The sequence below is a fragment of the Coregonus lavaretus genome (genome assembly GCF_964263955.1).
Source record: "Coregonus lavaretus genome assembly, chromosome: 14".
NCBI classification, from domain to species: domain Eukaryota; kingdom Metazoa; phylum Chordata; class Actinopteri; order Salmoniformes; family Salmonidae; genus Coregonus; species Coregonus lavaretus.
The window spans coordinates 746,838-763,647 of NC_140001.1; the positions used below are offsets into that span (position 1 = coordinate 746,838).

The following is a 16,810-nucleotide window of genomic DNA, read 5'->3' on the forward strand; positions in this document are numbered from 1 at the left end:
ACTGCCGATTTTGCAGGTTTTCCTACTTACGAAGCGTCATAGGTACACTTCAACTGTGAGAGACGGAATCTAAAACAAAAATCCAGAAAATCACATTGTATGATTTTTAAGTAATTCATTTGCATTTTATTATTGTAGTAAGTATTTGATACATCAGAAAAGCAGAACTTAATATTTGGTACAGAAACCTTTGTTTGCAATTACAGAGATCATACCTTTCCTGTAGGTCTTGACCAGGTTTGCACACACTGCAGCAGGGATTTTGGACCTCTCCTCCATACAGACCTTCTCCAGATCCTTCAGGTTTCGGGGCTGTCGCTGGGCAATACGGACTTTCAGCTCCGTCCAAATATGTTCTATTGGGTTCAGGTCTGGAGACTGGCTAGGCCACTCCAGGACCTTGAGATGCTTCTTACGGAGCCACTCCTTAGTTGCCCTGGCTGTGTGTTTCGGGTCGTTGTCATGCTGGAAGACCCAGCCACGACCCATCTTCAATGCTCTTACTGAGGGAAGGAGGTTGTTGGCCAAGATCTCGCGATACATTGCCCCATCCATCCTCCCCTCAATACGGTGCAGTCGTCCTGTCCCCTTTGCAGAAAAGCATCCCCAAAGAATGAGGTTTCCACCTCCATGCTTCACGGTTGGGATGGTGTTCTTGGGGTTGTACTCATCCTTCTTCTTCCTCCAAACACGGCGAGTGGAGTTTAGACCAAAAAGCTCTATTTTTGTCTCATCAGACCACATGACCTTCTCCCATTCCTCCTCTGGATCATCCAGATGGTCATTGGCAAACTTCAGACGGGCCTGGACATGCGCTGGCTTGAGCAGGGGGACCTTGCGTGCGCTGCAGGATTTTAATCCATGACGGCGTAGTGTGTTACTAATGGTTTTCTTTGAGACTGTGGTCCCAGCTCTCTTCAGATCATTGCCCAGGTCCTGCCGTGTAGTTCTGGGCTGATCCCTCACCTTCCTCATGATCATTGATGCCCCACGAGGTGAGATCTTGCATGGAGCACCAGACCGAGGGTGATTGACCGTCATCTTGAACTTCTTCCATTTTCTAATAATTGCGCCAACAGCTGTTGCCTTCTCACCAAGCTGCTTGCCTATTGTCCTGTATACCATCCCAGCCTTGTGCAGGACTACAATTTTATCCCTGATGTCCTTACACAGCTCTCTGGTCTTGGCCATTGTGGAGAGGTTGGAGTCTGTTTGATTGAGTGTGTGGAAAGGTGTCTTTTATACAGGTAACGAGTTCAAACAGGTGCAGTTAATACAGGTAATGAGTGGAGAACAGGAGGGCTTCTTAAAGAAAAACTAACAGGTCTGTGAGAGCCGGAATTCTTACTGGTTGGTAGGTGATCAAATACTTATGTCATGCAATAAAATGCAAATTAATTACTTAAAAATCATACAATGTGATTTTCTGGATTTTTGTTTTAGATTCCGTCTCTCACAGTTGAATTTGAAGTGTACCTATGATAAAAATTACAGACCTCTACATGCTTTGTAAGTAGGAAAACCTGCAAAATCGGCAGTGTATCAAATACTTGTTCTCCCCACTGTACATGCTAACCCCAAGCCTAAGTACATGCTAACGTTTATTTCTTTGCTAAGAGATATATATATATACAGTGAGGGAAAAAAGTATTTGATCCCCTGCTGATTTTGTACGTTTGCCCACTGACAAAGACATGATCAGTCTATAATTTTAATGGTAGGTTTATTTGAACAGTGAGAGACAGAATAACAACAAAAAAATCCAGAAAAACGCATGTCAAAAATGTTATAAATTGATTTGCATTTTAATGAGGGAAATAAGTATTTGACCCCCTCTGCAAAACATGACTTAGTACTTGGTGGCAAAACCATTGTTGGCAATCACAGAGGTCAGACGTTTCTTGTAGTTGGCCACCAGGTTTGCACACATCTCAGGAGGGATTTTGTCCCACTCCTCTTTTGCAGATCTTCTCCAAGTCATTAAGGTTTCAAGGCTGACGTTTGGTAACTCGAACCTTCAGCTCCCTCCACAGATTTTCTATGGGATTAAGGTCTGGAGACTGGCTAGGCCACTCCAGGACCTTAATGTGCTTCATCTTGAGACACTCCTTTGTTGCCTTGGCCGTGTGTTTTGGGTCATTGTCATGCTGGAATACCCATCCACGACCCATTTTCAATGCCCTGGCTGAGGGAAGGAGGTTCTCACCCAAGATTTGACGGTGCATGGCCCCGTCCATCGTCCCTTTGATGCGGTGAAGTTGTCCTGTCCCCTTAGCAGAAAAACACCCCCAAAGCATAATGTTTCCACCTCCATGTTTGACGGTGGGGATGGTGTTCTTGGGGTCATATGCAGCATTCCTCCTCCTCCAAACACGGCGAGTTGAGTTGATGGCAAAGAGCTCGATTTTGGTCTCATCTGACCACAACACTTTCACCCAGTTCTCCTCTGAATCATTCAGATGTTCATTGGCAAACTTCAGACGGCCCTGTATATGTGCTTTCTTGAGCAGGGGGTCCTTGCGGGCGCTGCAGGATTTCAGTCCTTCACGGCGTAGTGTGTTACCAATTGTTTTCTTGGTGACTATGGTCACAGCTGCCTTGAGATCATTGACAAGATCCTCTCGTGTAGTTCTGGGCTGATTCCTCACCGTTCTCATGATCATTGCAACTCCACGAGGGGAGATCTTGCATGGAGCCCCAGGCCAGGGGAGATTGATAGTTATTTTGGTTTCTTCCATTTGCGAATAATCGCAAAAACTGTTGTCACCTTCTCACCAAGCTGCTTGGCGATGGTCTTGTAGCCCATTCCAGCCTTGTGTAGGTCTACAATCTTGTCCCTGACATCCTTGGAGAGCTCTTTGGTCTTGGCCATGGTGGAGAGTTTGGAATCTGATTGATTGATTGCTTCTGTGGACAGGTGTCTTTTATACAGGTAACAAGCTGAGATTAGGAGCACTCCCTTTAAGAGTGTGCTCCTAATCTCAGCTCGTTACCTGTATAAAAGACACCAGGGAGCCAGAAATCTTTCTCATTGAGAGGGGGTCAAATACTTATTTCCCTCATTAAAATGCAAATCAATTCATAACATTTTTGACATGCGTTTTTCTGGATTTTTTTGTTGTTATTCTGTCTCTCACTGTTCAAATAAACCTACCATTAAAATTATAGACTGATCATTTCTTTGTCAGTGGGCAAACGTACAAAATCAGCAGGGGATCAAATACTTTTTTCCCTCACTGTACATGCTAAACTTAAAGATAGATTAACTGCCATCATGTGACGTTGCTCCCTCCTCAGTCTCAGCCTTATTGATAGATCAACTCTCACCAAAGTAACTTTAGTAACTAAATATTAGTTCTGCCAGGGGGAATCCTTCAGTTGACTGTTTAAACAGAACACAGTGTCAGACAGAGAAAGAAACCAAAATATTGAGTCAAATAGTGGAATTCAGAACCAGGTGTCTGATCCTCTGCTTACATGAAGAAGTGTAGATAAGTTGGGTTATGGTTAGATGAAGAGTAGATAAGTTGGGTTATGGTTAGATGAAGGGTAGGTAAGTTGGGTTATAGTTAGATGAAGTGTAAAGTTGGGTTATGGTTAGATGAAGGGTAAAGTTGGGTTATGGTTAGATGAAGGGTAGATAAGTTGGGTTATGGTTAGATGAAGGGTAGGTAAGTTGGGTTATAGTTAGATGAAGTGTAAAGTTGGGTTATGGTTAGATGAAGGGTAGATAAGTTGGGTTATAGTTAGATGAAGTGTAAAGTTGGGTTATAGTTAGAGGAAGGGTGGATAGGTTGAGTTATGGAGATGAAGGTTGCCAGGTGTGCGTAATGAAGGTTGCCAGGTGTGCGTAATGAAGGTTGCCAGGTGTGCGTAATGAAGGTTGCCAGGTGTGCGTAATGAAGGTTGCCAGGTGTGCGTAATGAAGGTTGCCAGGTGTGCGTAATGAAGGTTGCCAGGTGTGCGTAATGAAGGTTGCCAGGTGTGCGTAATGAAGGTTGCCAGGTGTGCGTAATGAAGGTTGCCAGGTGTGCGTAATGAAGGTTGCCAGGTGTGCGTAATGAAGGTTGCCAGGTGTGCGTAATGATGGGTTGCCAGGACCAGTGGTTAGTAGACCGGTGATGTCGAGGTTATGGTTCGATGAAGGGTAGATACGTTTCATCATTATTGTTTTATTGGAATATGTTCATACTTCTCATATTGTTTCAAGGCTCGACATTAACACTTGCCCGGGGCAAGTAAAAAAAATAGTCGGACAAGCAGAATATAGATTTAAGTTGTCCGAATGGAAAAGTAAAAAAATCACTAAAAAACCACAATATCAAACAATTACTCCCATCAGAATTGGACCAGAATGTCCTCCACATGAAATATTTGTGCACTGTCCTGCCAATGTCTGCAGAGCCATCAAAGTAGAGTTCCATTGCATTGACAGGCAGTCTATCAATCACTTGCGGTCCCGAGATCAAAGGCTTTTGAGATCAGACCGCAGAGCTGCATGTAGCCACGTGAGCACATTTGTTGATATTCCTTGCTAGTTAGTGAGTTATTTGCCAAATTATAGCACATTTTTGGTCGGCAAACAGGGTTCGTAGGGTTATGAAAATCCTGCAAAGGTCATGGTGTGTGCATCACCTGCATGTGTGCCAGTGTGATTGGGCCCGTGGGCCGCCCCCCTTTTGTAGGTCCCCACTGATTTTGCTAGTCACTCTCACTCAGATATCATATTAAAAACTGCATTGCAGAATGTGTAGAATTGCAGCAAACTTGTTTTAAAACTGCAGCATTTGTCTCTACGCACCATGTCAAAATGTCTAGAATTGCAGGAAATTAACTGTAAAACTTCATTTTTTTCTGTCCGCTAAAATGTTTTGCTCGCAAAATGTCACTTAGGGCCCCCAAAAGGCTGGGGCCGGCTCTGGCTGCATGTGTGGGTAGCAGACTGCTGCCACTCATGATGTGTTCAGATGTTTTGTGGCCCCCACCCCCATCAAAGTTGCCCATCCCTGGCTATCTATCCCTATCTATCCCTATCAATCCCTATCTATCCCTATCAATCCCTATCTATCCCTATCTATCCCTATCTATCCCTATCTATCCCTATCTATATCTATCTATCCCTATCTATATCTATCTATATCTATCTATCCCTATCTATCCCTATCTATATCTATCTATATCTATCTATCCCTATCTATATCTATCTATCCCTATCTATCCCTATCTATATCTATCTATCCCTATCTATCCCTATCTTTCCCTATCTATATCTATCTATCCCTAACTATATCTATCCCTACCTATATATCTATCTATCTATCCCTATCTATCCCTATCTATATCTACCCCTATCTATATCTAGCTATATCTATATCTATCTATATCTATCTATCCCTATCTATCCCTATCTATCCCTATCTATCTATATCTATCTATATTTATCTATATCTATCTATCCCTATCTATCCCTATCTATCCCTATCTATCCCTATCTATATCTATCTATATCTATCTATCCCTATCTATATATATCTATATCTATCTATCCCCATCTATCTATATCTATCTATATCTATCTATATTTATCTATATCTATCTATATCTATCTATATCTATCTATCCCTATCTATCCCTATCTATCCCTATCTATATCTATCTATATCTATCTATCCCTATCTATATCTATCTATCCCTATCTATCCCTATCTATATCTATCTATATCTATCTATATCTATCTATATCTATCTATATCTATCCCTATCTATATCTATCTATCCCTATCTATCCCTATCTATCCCTATCTATATCTATCTATATCTATCTATCCCTATCTATATCCATCTATCCCTATCTATCCCTATCTATATCTATCTATCCCTATCTATCCCTATCTATATCTATCTATCCCTATCTATCCCTATCTATATCTATCTATCCCTATCTATATCTATCTATATCTATCTATATCTATCTATCCCTATCTATATCTATCTATATCTATCTATATCTATCCCTATCTATCCCTATCTATCCCTATCTATATCTATCTATCCCTATCTATATCTATCTATCCCTATCTATATCTATCTATCCCTATCTATCCCTATATATCCCTATCTATCCCTATCTATCCCTATCTATATCTATCTATCCCTATATATCCCTATCTATATCTATCTATATCTATCTATCCCTATCTATATCTATCTATCCCTATCTATATCTATCTATATCTATCTATATCTATCTATCCCTATCTATCCCTATCTATATCTATCTATATCTATCTATCCCTATCTATCCCTATCTATCCCTATCTATATCTATCTATATCTATCTATCCCTATCCATCCCTATCTATATCTATATATCCCTATCTATATATATCTATCCCTATCTATCCCTATCTATCCCTATCTATATCTATCTATCCCTATCTATCCCTATCTATATATATCTATCCCTATCTATATCTATCTATATCTATCTATCCCTATCTATCCCTATCTATATCTATCTATCCCTATCTATCCCTATCTATCCCTATCTATCCCTATCTATATATATCTATCCCTATCTATCCCTATCTATATCTATCTATCCCTATCTATATCTATCTATCCCTATCTATATCTATCTATCCCTAGCTATATCTATCTATCCCTATCTATATCTATCTATCCCTATCTATATCTATCTATATCTATCTATATCTATCTATCCCTATCTATCCCTATCTATATCTATCTATATCTATCTATATCTATCTATCCCTATCTATCCCTATCTATATCTATCTATCCCTATCTATCCCTATCTACATCTATCTATATCTATCTATACCTATCTATCCCTATCTATCCCTATCTATCCCTATCTATCCCTATCTATATCTATCTATATCTATCTATACCATCTATATCTATCTAGTCTATAAAATAATGATAGACCTACAGACAAACTAACCAGCCAATTCAAAACATTTTGAGACAGGCTTGACTATGCAAAGAAGCCAATAGGCAGAGGGGAGGCTGTCTGATGTCTGATTCTCTGTTTGGTAATAATAATAATAATAATAATAATAATAATAATAATAATAATAATAATAATAATAATAATAATAATAATAATAATAATAATAATAATATTTTGTCAAATGGTTCCTTGTTAAGTCACAATTTTGGCCCATAGTGTTACAGACCATTATAAGTGACTTGAGCTTTCAGACAAGTAAAAAAAATCAGTCCTACTTGTCTAAAGGACTAGTGGCTAAAAACGTTAATGTCAAGCCCTGTGTTCATACTTCTCATGGCAATATGGATCAACTGATCTAATCCCAATAGTTAGTTGTGGTAGTCATGGTATAATACTGGGATATAAACATAGGGACCAGATGATATTTACATCAGTAACACTAATACGTTTGGACATGGGTCGATGTGTGTGTGTGTGTGTGTGTGTGTGTGTGTGTGTGTGTGTGTGTGTGTGTGTGTGTGTGTGTGTGTGTTATATACAGTCAGGTCCATAAGTATTTGGACAGTGACACAATTTGCATCATTTTGTCTCTGTACGCCACAATGGATTTGAAAGGAAACAATCAAGATGTGCTTTAAGTGTAGACTTTCATCTTTCATTTAAGGGTTTTGTCAAAATGATTGTCTGAACCGTGTCGGAATTACAACCATTTTATACATACAATTTTAGGGTCTCAGAAGTAATTGGACAAACTAACATAATCATAAATTAAATTGTGAGTTTTAATACTTGGTTGCAAATCCTTTGCAGTCAATGACTGCCTGAAGTCTGGAACCCACAGGCATCACCAGATGCTGGGTCTGGAACCCACAGGCATCACCTGATGCTGGGTCTGGAACCCACAGGCATCACCAGATGCTGGGTCTGGAACCCACAGGCATCACCAGATGCTGGTTCTGGAACCCACAGGCATCACCTGATGCTGGGTCTGGAACCCACAGGCATCACCAGATGCTGGGTCTGGAACCCACAGGCATCACCAGATGCTGGGTCTGGAACCCACAGGCATCACCTGATGCTGGGTCTGGAACCCACAGGCATCACCTGATGCTGGGTCTGGAACCCACAGGCATCACCTGATGCTGGGTCTGGAACCCACAGGCATCACCTGATGCTGGGTCTGGAACCCATAGGCATCACCAGATGCTGGGTTTCTTCCCTGGTGATGCTCTGCCAGGCCTTTACTGCAGCTGTCTTCAGTTCCTGCTTGTTCTTGGGGTGTTTTGCCTTCAGTTTTGCCTTCAGCAAGTTAAATGCATGCTCAATTGGATTCAGGTCAGGTGATTGACTTGGCCATTGCAGAACATTCCACTTCTTTGCCTTAAAAAAGTATTGGGTTGCTTTCGCAGTATGCTTCGGGTCATTGTCCATCTGCACTGTGAAGCGTCGTCCAATGAGTTTTGAAGCATTTGGCTGATTCTGAGCAGATAATATAGCCCTTAACACTTCAGAATTCATCCTGCTGCTTTTGTCAGCAGTCACATCATCAATAAATACAAGGGAACCAGTTCCATTGGCAGCCATAGATGCCCACGCCATAACACTACCTCCACCATGCTTCACAGATGAGGTGGTATGCTTTGGATCATGAGCAGTTCCTTCCCTTCTCCATACTCTTCTCTTCCCATCATTCTGGTACAAGTTCATCTATGTCTCATCTGTCCATATGATGTTGTTCCAGAACTGTTCAGGCTTTTTTAGATGTTTTTTGGCAAACTCTAATCTGGTCTTCCTGTTTTCGAGGCTTACCAATGGTTTACATCTTGTGGTAAACCCTCTGTATTTACTCTAGTGAAGTCTTCTCTTGATTGTTGACTTTTGACACAGATACTCCTACCTCCTGGAGGGTGTTCTTGATCTGGTCAACTGTTGTCAAGGGGTTTTTCTTCACCAGGGAAATCATTATTCTGTCATCCACCACAGTTGTTTTCCGTGGTCTTCCGGGCCTTTTGGTGTTCCTGATCTCACCAGTGTGTTCTTTCTTTTTAAGAATGTACCAAACAGTTGATTTGGCCACCTAATGTTTTTGCTTTCTCGCTGATGGGTTTGTTTAGATTTTTCAGCCTGATGATGGCTTGCTTCACTGGCAGTGGCAGCTCTTTGGACTTCATTCTGAGGGTTAACAGCAACAGATTCCAAATGCAAATGTCAAACTTGAAATCAACTCTAGACATTTTATCTGCTTCCTTGAACTAAATGAACTAATGAGGGAATAACACACACCTGGTCATGGAACAGCTGAGCAGCCAAACACACACCTGGCCATGGAACAGCTGAGCAGCCAAACACACACCTGGCCATGGAACAGCTGAGCAGCCAAACACACACCTGGCCATGGAACAGCTGAGCAGCCAAACACACACCTGGTAGTGGAACAGCTGAGCAGCCAAACACACACCTGGTCATGGAACAGCTGAGCAGCCAATCACACACCTGGTCATGGAACAGCTGAGCAGCCAATCACACACCTGGTCATGGAACAGCTGAGCAGCCAAACACACAACTGGTCATGGAACAGCTGAGCAGCCAATCACACACCTGGCCATGGAACAGCCAAACACACACCTGGTCATGGAACAGCTGAGCAGCCAAACACACACCTGGTCATGGAACAGCTGAGCAGCCAAACACACACCTGGCCATGGAACAGCTGAGCAGCCAAACACACACCTGGTCATGGAACAGCTGAGCAGCCAAACACACACCTGGTCATGGAACAGCTGAGCAGCCAAACACACACCTGGTCATGGAACAGCTGAGCAGCCAATCACACACCTGGCCATGGAACAGCTGAGCAGCCAAACACACACCTGGTCATGGAACAGCTGAGCAGCCAAACACACACCTGGTCATGGAACAGCTGAGCAGCCAAACACACACCTGGTCATGGAACAGCTGAGCAGCCAAACACACACCTGGTCGTGGAACAGCTGAACAGCCAAACACACACCTGGCCATGGAACAGCTGAGCAGCCAAACACACACCTGGTCATGGAACAGCTGAGCAGCCAATCACACACCTGGCCGTGGAACAGCTGAGCAGCCAAACACACACCTGGTAGTGGAACAGCTGAGCAGCCAAACACACACCTGGCCATGGAACAGCTGAGCAGCCAATCACACACCTGGCCATGGAACAGCCAAACACACACCTGGTCATGGAACAGCTGAGCAGCCAAACACACACCTGGTCATGGAACAGCTGAGCAGCCAAACACACACCTGGTCATGGAACAGCTGAGCAGCCAATCACACACCTGGCCATGGAACAGCCAAACACACACCTGGTCATGGAACAGCTGAGCAGCCAAACACACACCTGGTCATGGAACAGCTGAGCAGCCAAACACACACCTGGTCATGGAACAGCTGAGCAGCCAATCACACACCTGGTCATGGTACAGCTGAGCAGCCAAACACACACCTGGTCATGGAACAGCTGAGCAGCCAAACACACACCTGGTCATGGAGCAGCTGAGCAGCCAATCACACACCTGGTCATGGAACAGCTGAGCAGCCAAACACACACCTGGTCATGGAACAGCTGAGCAGCCAAACACACACCTGGTCATGGAACAGCTGAGCAGCCAAACACACACCTGGTCATGGAGCAGCTGAGCAGCCAAACACACACCTGGTCATGGAACAGCTGAGCAGCCAAACACACACCTGGTCATGGAGCAGCTGAGCAGCCAAACACACACCTGGTCATGGAACAGCTGAGCAGCCAATCACACACCTGGCCATGGAACAGCCAAACACACACCTGGTCATGGAACAGCTGAGCAGCCAAACACACACCTGGTCATGGAACAGCTGAGCAGCCAAACACACACCTGGCCATGGAACAGCTGAGCAGCCAATCACACACCTGGCCATGGAACAGCTGAGCAGCCAAACACACACCTGGTCATGGAGCAGCTGAGCAGCCAAACACACACCTGGTCATGGAACAGCTGAGCAGCCAATTACACACCTGGTCATGGTACAGCTGAGCAGCCAAACACACACCTGGTCATGGAACAGCTGAGCAGCCAAACACACACCTGGCCATGGAACAGCTGAGCAGCCAAACACACACCTGGTCATGGAACAGCTGAGCAGCCAAACACACACCTGGCCATGGAACAGCTGAGCAGCCAAACACACACCTGGCCATGGAACAGCTGAGCAGCCAAACACACACCTGGTCATGGAACAGCTGAGCAGCCAATTGTCCAATTACTTGATGTCCCTTAAAAAGGGGGGGACCACATATAAAAAGTGCTGTAATTCCTTCACCGTTCACCCCATTTGGATGTAAATACCCTCAAATTAAAGCTGAAAGTCTGCACTTTCAGCTCATACTCATTATTTAATTTCAACTCCAACATGCTGTGGTAGACAGCTCCAATAATACTAACTTGGTCAATGTGTAAATATTAATGGACCTGACTGTACCTGCATTAGAAGGTGAGGCACCAGTGGCAGGTGATCGTCCTCCAGACGCTGAGGACAGACAGTCTCCAGTGGGCTCATTCTTCACAACAACCTCCTGACTGGGCAGAGTGACCGGACTACAGAGCCCCATCTCCTCCTCTTGAGCCTGCTGCCGTCGCAGAGCCACCTGGACACACACAGGGAGAAAGAGGCACACACACACACACACACACACACACACACACACACACACACACACACACACACACACACACACACACACACACACAGTTAGTTACTTTACAGACAGACAGACAGACAGACAGACAGACAGACAGACAGACAGACAGACAGACAGACAGACAGACAGACAGACAGACAGACAGACAGACAGACAGACAGACAGCCAGACAGGCAGACAGACAGACTGATTGCCAGACAGCCAGACAGATTTGGTCAGTTCCCACACCCAGATTAAGCCTACTCTTGGACCTGATGTAAAATGCATGTGGAGAATATGATTGACCACAGCCTGCTTTTAAGGAATATTAGATCCTATCTTTGTCCACCAAATCTGCCTACATATAAAAATCTATGAATTCATGCATATCAGTGAACTTGTAAAAGGCTTACAGAATAGAAACAATTGGATATTTCAAACTTTATAAATGATTTATTGTCTCACAGTCATATAGCCTGAAGAAGGCTTGCTGACAGACAGGGAGTGACTTCATCTTCTTCCGCCAGCAGATTAGGCGTCTACATGTAGCCTAGCTGAATAAAGTATTGACCTTGGGCTAATAGATGTAGCTGGAGCTGAATTCCACAAAGCCTGGTCTCTGATCAACTCAGTTGGTGGAGTTCATCAGAAACTTCATTCACCTTGGAGTTTGTTTTAGTAAACTACAGGTTGCCCAAATAAAAATGTCTTCTAGTAAATTATAGTATACAAATTTACAATGCATGCATACAGCAGCATATCATTTCAGTAAAATCAATAGTGTCAGATAGCCTTCCTGTACAAGTTGACACTATCTTATTTCAATAACCTGATTATTTGTTGGTCTCCACATGTATCTGTCTGTCTGAGGGAAACTCCAGCATGATGGCCGCCAGCCAGATTGTAGCCATCTAGCTATTCAATGTATCCATGTATCTAAACAAATGACTTTGTTGTGCTAAACTGTGTAAATACGGAACACAAACAAACTGTAGGATGAAAAGAAAACAAATCTGACAGACTATTTGAAAACTACAGTAGCAACACTGTAGCTAATAAGTTGTTGCTAACATTAACTAGCTAGCTAGTTCCACACAACGCAATGCATTTGGCAATGCACAATCCATTTATGCATTTAATTGCAAAACACCATTATTTACATTTACTGTGAAAAAACGCAATGCATAGCTTAATCGTACGAACCTAATACAATGCACTGCTACATGTGTTTGCCACAACTACAGTAGTTCCTTACCTGGGCAGCCATAACTCTCTGCCGCTCCGCGATCAGTTTGCATTTCTGGCACTGGCAGTCTCTCCAGTTGCAGAAGCGCTTGTGTCCCTTCAGGGGCGACACATAGCCGTGGTTCCTGCACCGGGAGCACTTCGGCATCCGCGGGGGTTTCTTCCCGGGCGATGCAGACAGGGGACCGGCACACTCCAGCAGCTTGGTCTGCTCGTCGTCGCTCATGGCCGGGGTGGTAGTGCTAGCTAGTGGTGATAGTGACAGTGGATCTTCTGGCCGGCTGCAGGAAAATCTTCAGCTAAAGAAAACGGATGCTCGGCGACCAACGGCTCTCTCTGGCGACACAAGTGACAACAGGCACAGTGAGTTCATCTTATTGAAGTTTTTAAATGTCGCGAGAAGTTGAAGCGATATTCAGAACCTCCAAGGTTACTGTCCCACGTGTTTTCTCACCGTTCAAAGCCACTGTGGACAGTTTGGCCCGGATCAAACAAGGCCATAGGGGGAGATGATGGCTAGCCCGACCCAGCCCAGTCCGGGCGGGCCCTCCTCTCCTCTGCCCCTCGCTGACCAGCTGAATCCTGCCATTGTATGATGAAAGATCTATCTGGCAGGAAGTTATGTGTTAACATAATGCTTTCCCCCCTAGAGTTAATGTAGGCAACAGTGCCAGGCCTATCACATGTGGCCTTGCAAAGCCCTCTGAAAGCTACCCAGTGGACATAAGACGTGATAAAGACGTATTTTTCTGGTTGAAATTAATGTTTTTATTTAATTTATTTAACCTTTATTTAAACAGGGAGTCACATTGAGATTAAAAATCTATTTTACAAGAGAGCCCTGTACACATTACAATACAAACTGACTAATAAAACAACATACACATTTATCTGTATAAAACAATATAATTCAGCACACAATAACAAAAAAAATACATATTTAATAAAAGCAAATAACATTCAACTACATTAAGGTACATACATGAAATACATAGAGGTCCTCAATCTGCCTGCTTGGCACCAGCACATGGAACTGCAGTGAACTCTGCAGATTGTTCCACAAATAACCAGATCACAACCAGATTAAGATGTATTTTTCATGACGTCTTTTTGACGTCTTATTTTGGTTAATATCTGGGTTTTGGTTGAAATCTGATTATCTAAGTTATCTAAATGCTACTCAATTAACAGACACCAATCTACAGTATATAAACATGTGCATAGTGTTTGCGGGCCACGCACCCGTTACACATAAGACACTAGAACCATTACAATTATTACAATTGGAGTAATGTTGTTTTCAGCAGGGTGATTCAGCTTAGCGCATTTGGCAAACAACAGCTGGCAGAGCGCACCAAAGCGGGTTAGGGTCTGGTGGCAATACTGTACCCAGTCAACACACTGGGCTCTGGACTATTCCGTTTGAGACTCGGGGGACTAATGCATTTCTTGCATTTCTTGTTGGACTGCGTTTTTTGGACAAGGAGGTTAATTTGGTAGATCCATTTGTACTATCGAGGACTGTGAAGAGAACAGTGGGAAAGGTTGGATTCAATCAAGGTGACTAGAATTGGCCTTGTTTTGTTTAATTGTGTCGATGAAGAACAGAAGAAGCGTGACTGGATCTGGATCTGGCAATATTGTCCACGTCAGAAGTAAAATGTATTGATCTTGGAGCAGTCAGAAAATCCCAGGAGTGGTCAGTGCACGTCACCTGACCCGTATGGAAAATGGAGGGAAGGAGAAAAGCTTGTGGATATTATTGTTGTTTGAGGAGACTACCTGAACATGTGAAGCTTGGATATGTGAGGTACGGTGAGAGCATTTGTGTCCAAACCATTACAGTGTGGGAATTGTAAAGGGTATGGTCACGTGTCAAATGTTTGCAGATGGTTAGAAGTATGGTATTGAAGAATCTGTGAATGGAAAATGTTGCAACTGTGGTGTGGATCATACTCCGGACTTCCTTGAGTGCCCTGTTAGGGAGAAAGAGGTGGAGGTGTCAAGAATCAGGGCTGTACAACAGATCTCCTATGTGGAGGTGGTGAAGAGAGTTGAAGGGGACAGAGGCAACAGTGTTGAAGATATGGCGGTGGATGCATTGCAACCAGTTGCTAGTGTTTTAAGTTAATCGAGTGATCTGGATACACTCATTGCGAAGAAGGTGGATTTTGTAACGTTTATAGCCACAGTGATTAATTGTACAGCACAAGTGTCTAAGAAGTCCAAGAAGCTGGACATCATTATATCTGCAGCCGATACGTGTTTGGGCCTCTACGACTTCACGGCAGAAGCACTGCAAGGACTATTGACGCCAGAAAATGTCCCGATTAGAATTTGAGAATGTAATATTAAAGCAGATTTATTTTGTTTAGTTAAAACGTATTTATTTTTTTGTTTGTATGATTTTTACCCCGCATCCTTATTATCCCACGCGCACGGTAAGTGGCGGAATGCACATCCAATTGTTCCGAATGCCGTTACACCAGAGAAGACAAAGAAGTTCCAGCTAAAACTGGGATTGGAATCTGTGGCCCTAGGGCGCACCCTTAAGGGTCCTGGTGGAGAAACACATCTGCCAGTCCTAGCCCTAGGGCGCACCCTTAAGGGTCCTGGTGGAGAAACACATCTGCCAGTCCTAGCCCTAGGGCGCACCCTTAAGGGTCCTGGTGGAGAAACACATCTGCCAGTCCTAGCCCTAGGGCGCACCCTTAAGGGTCCTGGTGGAGAAACACATCTGCCAGTCCTAGCCCTAGGGCGCACCCTTAAGGGTCCTGGTGGAGAAACACATCTGCCAGTCCTAGCCCTAGGGCGCACCCTTAAGGGCCCTGGTGGAGAAACACATCTGCCAGTCCCTCTGGTTTTTTATCAGTTCCCTCAGACTTTTTATCCATTCCCTCAGATGTTAGCTGTTCCCTCAGATTTTCTAACCATTCCCTCAAATGTGTTTTATTAATTCCCTCAGATTTTTTTATTAATTCCCTCATTTTTTTATTCGTTTTTCCCTCTTCTTCTTATGTAGGCTACCATGATGGTCCCACTTGGCCATAACATATTGCAGCCTAAGTGTAATTCTATTTAGTTAATTACATGTTTCAAATGGTGATTATCACTGACCATTCAATAGTTTATTTACAGTTTGTGTTTCATTCCATCAATGTATTAATTCGATTTCGTACCCTTCGATCTCCCCTGCAGATTCCAGTGTGCTTACTGCTTATCAGAGTTAATTGAATTCTACTTAAATCTGGGCTTGAAATACAAAGATATTCTTCACGTTTTGAGTGTTAAACACAAGATCGTTCTCAGTTTAGCAACTCTGAAACGTTTCTTGCGCCAGCAAAGCCATTTTTCGTCATAAAGACTTTGACAACTTGTCAAAAACTGTACAGTTTATTAGATGCGAGCTAAAGGGCTCCGGGCTTTGCACTGGTACCCACAGTAATTATATCCACACTTGACTGGCACAGAGATTAGAAAGAGCAGAATATTTAAAAGCAATGTTCCCAGTGTTGCCATGTTCGCGGTTTCCGGCCGAATTGGGCTATATTGAAAACGATGTCGCGGGTGAAAATGTATTGGTGGTGGGTTGCGGGTTTCTGCCCTATTTATATGTTGCACCGCGGCCGCCAACGCATTTCTCTTAAGAAATATATATTTGACTGTGACCTGCTGTTGACTGCCAGGCAGTGAGGCAGGCTGTCGCTGAGTGAGTGAGTGGTGAGGACTGGAGGGCCGGAGCGGTGTGTGTGAGTGGTGGGGACTGGAGGGCCGGAGCGGTGTGTGTGAGTGGTGGGGACTGGAGGGCCGGAGCGGTGTGTGTGAGTGGTGGGGACTGGAGGGCCGGAGCGGTGTGTGTGAGTGGTGAGGACTGGAGGGCCGGAGCGGTG

At 43.8% G+C, this 16,810-nt stretch overlaps 1 protein-coding gene across 1 annotated transcript in view; it reads right to left on the reverse strand.

Moving 5' to 3' along the window:
- The window catches only part of LOC311141848 (doublesex- and mab-3-related transcription factor 1-like), a gene marked incomplete at both ends in the record, with an annotated part of 39,694 nt that extends 26,548 nt beyond the window's left edge, over window positions 1-13,146 (reverse strand). The window contains 2 exons of the mRNA XM_084177341.1: window positions 11,477-11,642; window positions 12,931-13,146. Coding sequence (XP_084033467.1) covers window positions 11,477-11,642; window positions 12,931-13,146 — 382 coding nt within the window. The remainder of the gene's footprint in view (window positions 1-11,476; window positions 11,643-12,930) is intronic.
- Between the last annotated feature and the right edge of the window lie 3,664 nt (window positions 13,147-16,810).